Source organism: Euphorbia lathyris, chromosome 4, assembly GCF_963576675.1.
Source record: "Euphorbia lathyris chromosome 4, ddEupLath1.1, whole genome shotgun sequence".
Lineage (NCBI taxonomy): Eukaryota > Viridiplantae > Streptophyta > Magnoliopsida > Malpighiales > Euphorbiaceae > Euphorbia > Euphorbia lathyris.
In genome coordinates, this window is record NC_088913.1 from 37,186,619 (window position 1) to 37,199,147 (window position 12,529).

A 12,529-nucleotide genomic window follows, 5' to 3' on the forward strand; every position below is an offset into this window, starting at 1 on the left:
AAGCTTCCTTCTTCCTCCTCAACTAGACTGCATCAAAGAGGAAAAGAGCTAACGGAAGATCGGCAGGTTGGGATGGGGCAAAGAAAAAAAAAAAGAAAAAAGAAAGAAGAAAAGCGGTAAGTTGGATAGCCCTTTTGATTTCTTTTATCAATGGGCTTTTAAAAAAATAGACTCTCCTGTATATTTTGTCACTCTCCATATTAAAAAAAATTAACCTCCATATATACATATATAAGGCTAATTTTTTTTGGCCCCTTCTAGCTCTTTACCCTAGGCCGGCATACCTCAGAGCTAAGTCTAAGGCTGACCCTGGTGAACACTATCATATTTTATGTGAATCATAACATAACCATGCTCAGATTTTATTTATTTTTAACCCTTTCCCACATTGTAAAATCTACATACATGGCGAACATGTGGCATCAAGCTCCATTGTCAACGTGGACTATTATCTTTTTGGTGTCACGTGAATACTAAACCGGTCATAGTGATTTTCTTGTAACCAAAATTTTTTTTAGTTATTTTATTGTCATATTTTAAAGTCTAATGGGCATGTAGTGACCATGACAATTTGAATGACCAAGAGCACTTTTATACCAGTTATCAATGAGGATGCGTATAAATAATTTCCAAAAGAGTTTAATGTTAAAAAAAAAAAAGTTACAAGGCCAAATATGAAAATATAAAATACACGGGTTAAATTGAAAACTTGTCAAATGCAGGGACAAAAATTGAACTTTTGCCCTATGAAAAGTCGGGCTGAAACCGAATTAGGACCCATATCCGACCCACAAAATATATAGTAACTCGCTTTGGCATATTCTCTTCGCACTCTACATAAACCCTAGTTCCTTTTCGCTTGTGTTCTCTTCCCCACTTCCCTTCATCCTCGTGCAACTGTGTCGCTCCTTTGGCTTTGTGGACTAAAGCCTAGAGGTAAGTTTCTTTCTCCTCAATTTATACATCTTTGATTATATTTCCTTCTCCTCTGATCAGAGTCAAAGATAGAATAACAGTTCAATCTTTTAATTCAAATTCGGTTTTGATTTGGATTGTGTTTGATTTCAGATCTGAAATTGGAGCTACACGTTTCACCTTAAGCTATGGCTCTGGTGAGCTTGACTGTTCTGCTCTGTTTAGCAGTTTTAGTTCTAATTGTCTTTTGTATTTTTAATCTCTACTTCAAAGTTGATTTTGATATTTATGAATCTGTTGATGTAATTTGTTGTTTGCTTGTTCAATTTGCTTAATTGTTTAATACCATTATTTGACATATTTGGCTTACTTCCCAGGTAATTCACTCAGGCAAGTCAAACAAAAATGCTTACAAGACACTCATTGTTGCAGAGTACTCTGGAGTGGAAGTTAAAATGGTTGAGAGTTTTGAGATGAGTGACTCTAAGACTCCTGAATTTCTTAAGATGAATCCTATTGGAAAGGTGCTTCTATTTATTTGAGATCTATTTTATTTATACCTATTAGTTTGTTGAAGATTTGTGGAAGTCATATGGTTAACTTTTTAGGTTCCTGTTCTGGAGACTCCTGATGGTGCTGTATTCGAGAGCAATGCTATTGCCCGTTATGGTGAGTTGTAGTAAGTTGTAGCTTCCGATCTGCATACTCTCTTTTTTGAAGGACTTGAGTGATTTATTTTGTTAATGCAGTTGCCCGTTTGAAGGCTGACAACCCTCTATTGGGTTCATCTCCTATTGATTATGTAAGATCTCTTGTTAAAATCGTTTGTGCCTTATTAGCCTTGTGCTTTATTTTGCACACCTCCTTGTTTTATTTCCCTATCTTATATTTGTATGCTTGTGTCTTTAGGCCCATATTGAGCAGTGGATTGATTTTTCATCTTTGGAGATTGATGCCAATATTTTGGGATGGTTGAAACCCAGAATGGGTTATGGCCCGTATCTTCCTCCAGTGAGTTATCTCTTTTTATTCAGTTCTGTTTATTTTTGAGTGTTCCCATTCACACGCAAGCCTTTGGTGTTCCGTCATATCACATTCATGATATCAATATTTTGCGTTTCGACTGATTACATCCTGCAGGGTTGTCCCTGTTCTGGCATATATCACATTCATGATATCTTAAAGTGAATGAAAATTTTCAAAATTTCTTTTCATTCTGCACTTAAATATGCACTTCGGTTCATGCATGAATATAGAATTGTGAGGAATGTCTTGTTGATAACATTTACAGTTTTGTTCACTTGTTAATTGGTCGATCATTGAATTATACAATTGCACAATCACCCATGCCCTTATTGTTGGATATGCTTTTCACATGTCGTAATTGTTGTATTCTTGTGAGGATATCTTATATTTTGGACTTTGCATATGAAGATTGAGGAAGCTACAATTGCTGCACTGAAGAGAGGATTGGGTGCTCTAAACACTCATCTTGCAACTACCACCTACTTGGTTGGGCATTCCGTGTCCTTGGCTGACATCATAGTGACATGCAATCTCTATTTGGGCTTCACTCGCTCCATGACAAAGAGCTTTACATCAGAGTTCCCTCATGTTGAGAGATACTTTTGGACCATGGTTAATCAACCAAATTTCAAAAAGATTATTGGTGAAGTCAAGCAGACTGACTCAGTTCCTCCTATTGAAAAGAAGCATGCCCACGTAAAAGAACCTGCAAAATCGAAGCCTAAGGATGAACCAAAGAAAGAAGCCAAGAAGGAGAAAGAGCCACCAAAGGCCAAAGAAGCTGCTGAGGAAGAGGCAGAGGCACCAAAGCCCAAAGCCAAGAATCCTCTTGATTTGCTGCCTCCAAGTAAGATGATACTAGATGACTGGAAAAGGCTTTACTCTAACACCAAGACCAACTTCCGTGAGGTCGCAATCAAGGGTATTTTCTTATCTTATTCGACTCTTCTGTTCCATATTACCAATATCACTTGGACATCAATTGAATTGTTGCTTTCATTGTTTTCCCAAGCTAGATGAAGATGCCTATTGGTAGTAATCATTTTTTACATTTGTTTTTAATTTGGCGCAAAAACAATTTACTTTCAGTTTTCCCAAAAACTATTTTGTGATTTGAGTTGGTGTCTCTGTCATTCTAATTGTTACTCATGGCTTGCAATCTGTAATCTATTGCAGGGTTCTGGGAGATGTATGATCCAGAGGGATACTCTCTGTGGTTCTGTGACTACAAGTACAACGATGAGAATACAGTGTCATTTGTTACCCTAAACAAAGTTGGTGGGTTTCTGCAACGTATGGATCTTGCTCGCAAGTATGCATTCGGGAAGATGTTGATTATTGGTTCCAGCCCTCCATTCAAGGTGAAGGGATTATGGCTATTCCGTGGGCAGGAAGTTCCACAATTTGTGATTGATGAGTGCTATGACATGGAGTTGTACGAGTGGACAAAGGTTGATCTGTCAGATGAAGCCCAAAAGGAGCGTGTGAACCAGATGATTGAAGATTTTGAACCTTTTGAGGGAGAGTCTCTTTTGGATGCCAAGTGCTTCAAGTGAGCAAAACTATTTTATATCATTTGACATTGTGTTTTTTTTTGTTTGTGTCCTTGAATTTTTCCATGGTAGCTGAGTTTGCATCTCTTATATTCAAAGACAGAACTTGAGTCATAGCCTTAATTTGCAATTTAAGTTACATAGTGCAACTACAACTTTGTTTTCATTTTGTGCTTCTCTTCTCATGTCATTTCATACATTATTTAGTTAGTAAACTTGCTAGAATTTGAAGCAGGTACATTATAGTCTGAGATTTATGTTTCAAATGTGATTATTAATCCTATTCATTACAATCCATAATACCAATAATACAATTATTATAATCATTTCAAATTCCATACATTAATAGGAGTTAAATTGTTAAACTATGTCCATGGTAAAAGAAAATTTAATGACTTGAATGTTTATATGGCAAGTGTACATGAAATTGAAGTAATAGTATGAAATGAGGGGATGAATGATGAAACAGAACAGACAATAGGAATAGGAAAAGACCATCCTGAGTAGGGGTGTTCATCGGTCGGTTCGGTTTGAAAACCGAACCGAACCTACTGAACCGAAATAACCGAAAATCGAATAACACCTAAAATGAGAACCGAACCTAACCGAATAATATTAGTAAATTGAACCGAACCGAACTGGTTATTTCGGTCGGTTCGGTTCAATTTTCGGTTTTAACACATACTAAATAGTTAAAATAAAAAAATAAATTAATATTTATAATTTTATAAGTTTTAATTAATTTAGTTTAATCTAAAATTTTAAAAATAGTTACGCAAGTTGAATAGCATACAACATAAAATTGATGTAAAGTTTGAAAATTAAAAATTAAATTTTATTAAAATGTAATTATAAAAAAAATGTCAAATCAAAGTGATTCAAATTTTAAAGATATAAATAGTTGAATTCCAATCTTCTATGACCACAATTCGCATTACATTCATAATTTATATTAATGTTATTGATTTGATCAATATTAGTGTAAGGTTTGAACAGTATTAATGTATTTTTCTTAGTAGAATAATATTAATGTATTAGACTTAATATTGATAAAAAAAAAATTTATAAATAGTTACGTTCTTTAGATGGTCGGAGGAAAATGCAAAGTCTCAGTCATATAAAGTTTCTACCTAAATTATAAATCTAATTAATCTATATTTTGGTCGGTTCGGTTAATTCGGTTATTTTGTCATAAAAACCGAACTGACCGATATTACCGATATTTTTTAATATTCAAAACCGAAACCGAACCTAATAGATCGAAAACCGAACCGAAAAAACAGAAATTCATCAGTTTGGTCCATATTTTTTTAACTCATGCAGTTTAGTCCATTTTTAATACATTTTTTTTATTTAATTTCGAAATTAATAATATTACAAGTTAATATTATTAATTAGATTACGGTTAACATTAGGGGGTCGAGTGAACTATCGCTTCTCCTAATTTCTTTTATTCTGTACTTCTATTTTTAATTTTCATTTAATAATATTCGGCTCTAGGTTCGGGTGTGACATTAGGGGTGCCAACCTGATTGGGATGTCTATTGTTCACTCTGCCTAATTGTCAGCCTTAAAAAAAAAAAAAAATTTAGCCACGCGTTACGGAAAATTTGAAAAGATTGGGTTGACTATTATTTAATGGCTAATCAGACATTCCAAACAATTTTATCGATAAACTAAAACAGTTTCATATTTTTTTAGTGGTTACTTATAATTATATTAATAACAAAGTACATATTTTAGACAGGTTGACAAAAAAAATTACAATTAATAAAGAAAATAATAATTAATAAAAAATCGGCTAAAGTAAAAAAAAAAAGCATTGTACTTTCACGTATTGTTAAATCGTACATGAAAAAAAAACTTTTGTCCAAATGGTGATTGGGCTTTTTCGTTTTGCTAAGGGAGATGATCGAGGTTTTTCATTTTGCTAAATAACTTTAATTTTTGGAATTTTCCATTTTGAGATCGTTACAGTCATTTTTATAATGTCAAACTAAAAGATTATTGTTTTTAGCAAAACGAAAAAGTTCAATCACCATTTAGACAGTTTCTTTTTTTCAAGTGCCAATTTAACAATACGTGAAAGCATATAATTTTTTTTTTTACCCAAAAAAGATAAACAGATTATAATGGTTCAAAAGTTTATTTTACAATTGCACCAAATCGAATAATATTTTCCTCCAATTTATTATGTTCCTCCGAGTAACAAAGTTAGCATTCTCTTGTTCTTAAAAAAAAATTAAAGCTTTTAAAATTACTAATACCAATGTTAGGAGTATTTTAGAGGGATAAGGTATCAAAAATCGTATGTGGTTTTTGAAAAAATATCAATTTAGATTTTACATATAAAATAACACAAATATAAACTTAATGTTTAAAAAAGAGTATCAATTTAGGTCTTGATAACGGATTGGACACGTCATTCCTATTACTCTGTCAAGTTCTGATTTCTTCCTTCACGTACAATTGACAGAACTTAACGGAGTAATATCAATGACATATCTCGTTCCGTTACTGCTGTCTAAATTTGTACATTTTTTAAATGTTAAGCTTATATCGGTGCTGTTTTGTATGTGGAGCCTAAACTTTACTTTCCAAAAAAACCATAGGCCTATTTTGGTACTTTATCCCTGTTTATACCTTAAATATACCTTATTTTATATTTAAAAGGTTTAATACATTATTTGCCCCCTAAACTTGTCCAAAAAGTTTGATTGGTCCCTTGAACTTTCAAAATATCCCAATGCCCCCTAAACTTGCATAAAATATTCAATTAGCCACTGACCTTGCATAAAATGTAATCAATTAATTAATCGGTTGTGAAAAAGTAAGTTAAATATGGAAGATATGTTATATGCATCTAAAAAAATAAAATGACCAAAATCAGGGTATGCGATTATAATATTAAGGGTTAAGGTGCAAAAATACCCCTAACATTTTGGGTCAGGAGCAATTTTGCCCCTAACGTCTAAAATGGTGCAATTTTGCCCCTAACGTTGGAAGTCAAGAGCAATTTTACCCCTAAAGTTAATAAATTGGGTCAATTTCAAACATTATTATAAAACACAAATATTTTTGTTCCTTATTCAGCACCAATTGCATAACAATTCGTTCTGAAAAAAGGATTTCATGTTTTTTATAATTTAATAATAAAATTTGAGATTAATATTTATCAATTCGGTGAATTTTTTAAATTTATTTTATCTAATTCGTACAAAAAGACAGTATATATTTTTTATTTTTTTATTTTTTTTCACATCCCAACATATGTTTATGATTTGTTACGAATAAAATGACACACGTATGAAGTGTAGATGACAAGATTAATGACCGAGAAGACAATTTGATGAATTATTTCTCAAATTGACCCAATTTATTAACGTTAGGGGTAAAATTGCTCTTGGCTTCCAACGTTAGGGGTAAAATTGCACCATTTTAGACGTTAGGGGTAAAATTGCTCATCGCCCAAAACGTTAGGGGTATTTTTGCACCTTAACCCTAATATTAAAGAAGGAACAGTTTTATAGTTGAACAAGTAAGAAATTCTTTTTTAATATGTTTTAATTTATTTTGTAAATTGTGTAATAACATATTAAGGTACGTATAATATATCTTTCGCATTTAACTTACTTTTTTTACAACTGGGTGATTAATTGATTACATTTTACGTAAGTTTAGGAGGCTAACTGAATATTTTATATAAGTTGAGAAAGTAATCGAGACACTCTAAAAATTTAGGAACCAATCAAACTTATTAAGTACAAAGGTCAAAAGATGCATTAAGCCTATTAAGCCCAAACTAAATTACAAATTTAATTATTTACAGAGTGAAAACCACCGTACAAATGCACAGCCAAATGTAAAGGGCGGGAATGATCTAGTCTACTTTTTGCTTTACCAAATCCATCTTCATCTTCGACGTGTTTTTCCTCTCGTTTTCCCAGGGGTGTATTGGGATATTTGGATTATTCTGCTAAGCTGCTCCAGCTCTCAGCTCATCATTGCTTCGTTGGATAGAGAATTATTTGGGAGGTGAAGACAGGGAGATGCGTAAGCCTGATAAGAGCTCACTCTATGCCTGCAGTTTCCTTGATTTTTTCTACAATTCCGTCAATGGCTCGTTGCTACTCTCGATCGCACTCGTGTAAGTTATCTTCTTCTTTTATTTGTTTGTTCTTTTTGATTCAGTTTGAATTGTGGATCATAACTACTACTCCTAAATCAATTTAAGAGAGTGAACCTATGTCATATTGAATTTCGGCACCATAACCAGGAAATGTAGAGTCACGAAGAGGTGAAGCGGCAACACAAATGCGGGTAATGTTGTTTTTAGCCATGTTTGGAGTTCTAAAATTAGTAGTGAAGATAGAATGGACTGCAATTTGACGGACTTTGTGAGGTTTTCTTCAAGTAGATGAGGAAGCTTTGGCGTTACTTACTCTTGAAGATCTCAAAGAGATAGGTGTGTTTGCTGTCACTTGCTAAAGTTTGTAAAGTACAATCAGTAACTTGATTTTGCAGCTAAGGCTTAGTTTATCTAAACTGAATTGAAACCATATTCCCAAATCTTCGTAAAGATTTTGACAAACATAGCATGTTCTCTAAGTGAAACTTAAAATTACAGAAGCGATGGTGATCAAATTGAAACAAAATGAAAGTAGAATGATTGTGATGGAATTGACAATTAAAAGTTCATCAAATAGTTGATGTTATTAAACCAAGCATTTAGTGAGGAGGCAATTTAGGAATTCATTATCTGCAACCTGATACATGTCATATTACACAGTTGAAGATAGGTATAGAGCTCTCACTTAGCTTTGTAGATGTAACATTCCTTTGCTTTAGTATAATTCAACCAAGTCTCATCTGTATTTCATAGGCAGGTAGGATGAGAAGGAATGCTCAATTTCCATTTCCCCCTTTTCTACTCCCTATCAATTAGGACCTTGTTCAGTCATTTAGATCACCTGTTTGTTTCTCATGGTTTATTGACTTATGGAAGTGGAATTTGTAACTAGGACCTTCACAATGGCTTCAGAAATGGTATGGTTGGGTAAAAGTTTATCTATATAATGATTATGAGAAGAAAATAATGTCCATATCCTTAATTCAAATTATCAGAGGTTTTCTGTTTGATTTTGTGGCTCTTGTGTTTCTACCGAAACTCTGTTTGAGTTTCAGGTTAGATTGGATACCAAGCACAGCTCAAAACATTCAATTTCCAGCCTCTTGTTATGCAGTTAGAGATAATTTGGGGTCAATCCTGAATATGCGAATGGAACTTCAAGTTGCATTGCAGCTGATGCTTCAACCATTACCAAGGTATCTTATCTTTTCAGCACTTGTTATTTTATTTTCCTGCACTTAATTATGTAAGTTCAAATTTATACATAGATTAGAATATGGATTTAATTGCCTGGGGCCTTTTATCTATAAACAATAGATATCAGTTTTAGGTAGTAAATAGATATAATTAATTGAATGTGCTTTAAGAATTTGATTGTGTACTTGGAAGGAATCATTGTGAGCATTATATGTTAATTGATGTTGCAGTTCTTATGGTCAACAGAGTTGCTGAATGGAGCTAAAAAATTCATTGTTATGGATGGTAGCATGGTTGAACTTATTCATTGTCCTAGTCTGTATGATGCATATCATGTAAGTTATTCTTATGTAAATTTTATTTTATTGACACTTCCTTTATTTTTGCAGCACATACAACTTGTTTCTCCAGAATCATCTAATGCTCAAGTTTCAATTTTGATGTGGATCTGCTGATTTCTTAGGTACGGATTTACCATATTTTTGCAAATGTCCTCTTTTTTTCTGACAAATCATTTTATCATTCATGAAGACTTTATGTTATAACAATTAGTTTAGGGATTGAATCATTTATTAGAAGCACTGTGCATATTATATATTTTACTACATTCAACATAAGCAAAGTATAGAAGAAGGTCTATTTCTGAGACTAATCTCCCATTATCTATTAATTCTACTTTCTTTTATTCCTGCTTGAAATTATTCCCAGGTAAGCTCAGGTCTAGATGGAATGGACCGTTTGTGGTTAATAAAATGTTTGATTATGGAGCTTTAGAATTAGAAAATTCTAAAGGCGATCGATTTAAGGTTAACGGTAATCGATGCAAAATTTATTACGAATGAGCTCCAATTCAAGCAATTGAATTCGTGGACGAATTCTATGAAAATTAATTTATTTAGTTTTCATATTTTTAATTTTTAGTTTTTCTTACTATATGTTCATAATTTTTATTTTTCTTTCTTTTTAATTTTTAGGTTAATTTGTTTTTATTTTTATTTTTATTTAATTTTATTTTTTATTTGTGTACAAATAAGTTTTGTAAAATTAAAATTCTAATCTAGTCATGTTTTGAAAATTTTCATTAAGTGTTAAGTGTTTTTTTAAAAATATATATCTCGAAATCTCAGTTGAGATTCTCCATGTTTCAGGATTTGGAAAATCTCAGTTGAGATTCCGGAAATCTCAGTTGAGATTTTCTGTATTTTAACATTTTGCAATAACTGTAAGGGATTCCAGATATCTGATTTTAAAACTTCTGTCAGTTCAATCCAAAAGGTATCTGTTTGACATATTTTATTTTTAACAGACACAACCTTTCACTTATATCACCTATATATTCCTGTAGGTTCAGAATTCCTTCATTACATTATCATCAATTTCAGAATTTTGAATTTCTTTCTTCCATTCTAAATCCTACAGACACAATTTTATCTCACAAACATGACCAAATCTCTAGAAATGCTAGGAAGAACACTTCTGCTCGAAGCAAGAGAGTTGATATCTCTTCACGCTAATGAGCATGGTTTCCAATCTACAATCATGATGAGGGGAAACGTTATTTTCAGTTTAGATATGCACAATTCTATGGCATGCTGTGTCTGGATGAGTTCCTGAACGAAGAACTCGGGATAAGTGATGACATGAATCGCTATCTGACAAATTTGGGATGGACCAAGTTTGCTTCTATGAAGTTTCCTATAACTGGGAATTGGGTTCTAGAGTTTCTGTCTAACGTTCGGTTCGTTAATAAGAGGCGTGTTCGTCTCAGTTTTCGTTGTGAAGTCATAATTGGTTTGGTTTTCCACCACGGGACACCACTCCACATCATCCTGACAGAGATATGACTTCTACAGATATCTGGAGAATGTTGACAGGATTTTGGCGATTTAATCCACATCTCGCCTACAACAAATCAATACATTCTAACTCCATGCTGTTTTTGCACAAATTTCTCTGTCATAGTCTGTTTGGTCGAGTCAGAAGTAGTGTCGTCCAAGATACGGTTTGTATGTGCTAGGTGATATTTTCCAAGGTAACACAGTTAATTCCTCAAAGATTTTGATGGAGGGATTAGTTGCCGCTTCCCGTTCGAAGAATCAGACAATTGGGTTTGGAAATATTATATGTGGGATAATCCTGTGTTCCAAGGGATCAGTTTCTGTTCCTTGGACTGATAAGGAACAATTTCCCATAATGGATTACGAGTTTCTGGAAAATGAGGGACTTGTAAAAAGAGAGTTTCGTTCTGGTCCAAAATTTCTTTCTCCTACAGAAAGAGAAATCTTCATTCAAGCGAAGATTGACCGGGCCACTGTTCATCGTATTCCAATTCGTAGGGATATAATTTGAGTTTATATAGTTTGTTTGTAAATAGTGTATATATGTTTGATGTTTTTATGCATAGATGTTTTTATGTCTATATGTAATAGGGTATTATATTGTATTTCCTTTAATTATGATTAATAAAAGTGCATTAATTCTTTGGGTAAATTACATACGTGGTGTACAACCTTTACCCATTTTCACACTTTGGTGTACAACCTTCAATTTTGCACACTAAAATGTACAACCTTTTGGTGACCTCCCACTAAAGTGTACAGCCGGTAATTGTGACCGGTCAAACCGAAGTCAACGCGCCACATCACCATTTTGACTCCTCTAAAAGTAAAAAAATGACACACTTAATATGAAATTATTTTTATACCCTTTATTCTTTATATAATTACTAAAAAAACCCTTCTTCCTCCATTTTCTTTTTACAATTTCTCTCTCTAAAATTTCCAGTCTTTTTACCATTTCTCTCTCTAAGTCCTATCTCTCTCTAAAGGGACTTTGAAATTGAATTCCAAAACTCATTCATTAACTCTCTTCACATAATGGAGATCGGGGGATGGACAATTGACGGTGAAAATCGGAAGTAGCACTGGAATCAGAGAACAACAAGAACTTTCAAAGCCATTCTTTCCGTCTTGCACCCTTGCTATCATAGTCGACTTTCTCTGGTGAGTGTGCTGCCAAAATCGATTTCGAACTTTGGAAATTCGGCCTCGAAGTGAAATTGACGATTTTGGGTTTCACAATATAAGTGAAATCGAAGCAAAATTGAAGAGATTTGGGTTAGGGATCTCATTTTCTGAAGTTGCAGATGGACATGAAAAGATAAGGATTAGGGATTAAAGATGAGATTTGAGGATTCTTGACTTAATTGTTTTCTTGTTTTTTGAGGGTTCTTAAAATTCATTCAGATGTTTTCTCAGTTTAAAACTCTGCTGCTCATTAGTTTTAAAATCTGCCGTTTGGGAAAAGAAAGAAGGCCGACCAAAAGCTACAAAAAAAATGAAAAAACAATACCATGGAAGAAAAAAGGATTTATCTATTCTCTATCAAATACGAATCTGGAACTTGAGAAGGATTTACCTATCGTATATCAGGTATTCCACTATTCTCTCTCTTTCTCTCTCCTATTCTACAAACAGAGTTTCTGTTTTCTCTTCTATTCCTCCATGTTGTAATCAAAATTGTTCTTTATGCTCATTTTCTCCATCACTTACATGAAGGAAGGATGGCAAGAAAGAGTTGCTTGGAATTTCTCAATGGATGTATGATGTTAAAATTGCATAAAGTCTTATGAAGATGAATGGGCAAAGTTTGGATACTCTATAATGTCAGATGGTTGGACTGGTACGAGTAGGACTTTGATAATGTATTG

At 33.1% G+C, this 12,529-nt stretch overlaps 1 protein-coding gene and 1 long non-coding RNA gene across 2 annotated transcripts; both read left to right on the top strand.

Annotated features, from left to right (window-relative positions):
* The first annotated feature begins 794 nt into the window (after window positions 1–794).
* On the top strand, window positions 795–3,660 carry LOC136226234 (elongation factor 1-gamma-like). Its single transcript, XM_066014595.1, has 8 exons — window positions 795–936; window positions 1,069–1,112; window positions 1,293–1,439; window positions 1,524–1,584; window positions 1,665–1,717; window positions 1,825–1,926; window positions 2,350–2,863; window positions 3,118–3,660. Exons 2-8 carry the CDS (start codon window positions 1,104–1,106, stop codon window positions 3,495–3,497), a joined length of 1,266 nt encoding a protein of 421 aa, XP_065870667.1. The 5' UTR covers window positions 795–936; window positions 1,069–1,103; the 3' UTR covers window positions 3,498–3,660.
* A 3,710-nt stretch (window positions 3,661–7,370) lies between these two features.
* LOC136227895 (uncharacterized) lies at window positions 7,371–9,734 on the top strand. Its single transcript, XR_010688319.1, has 4 exons — window positions 7,371–7,641; window positions 7,771–7,959; window positions 8,679–8,819; window positions 9,210–9,734. It is a non-coding gene; the product is annotated as an uncharacterized lncRNA (long non-coding RNA).
* Window positions 9,735–12,529: the final 2,795 nt, after the last annotated feature.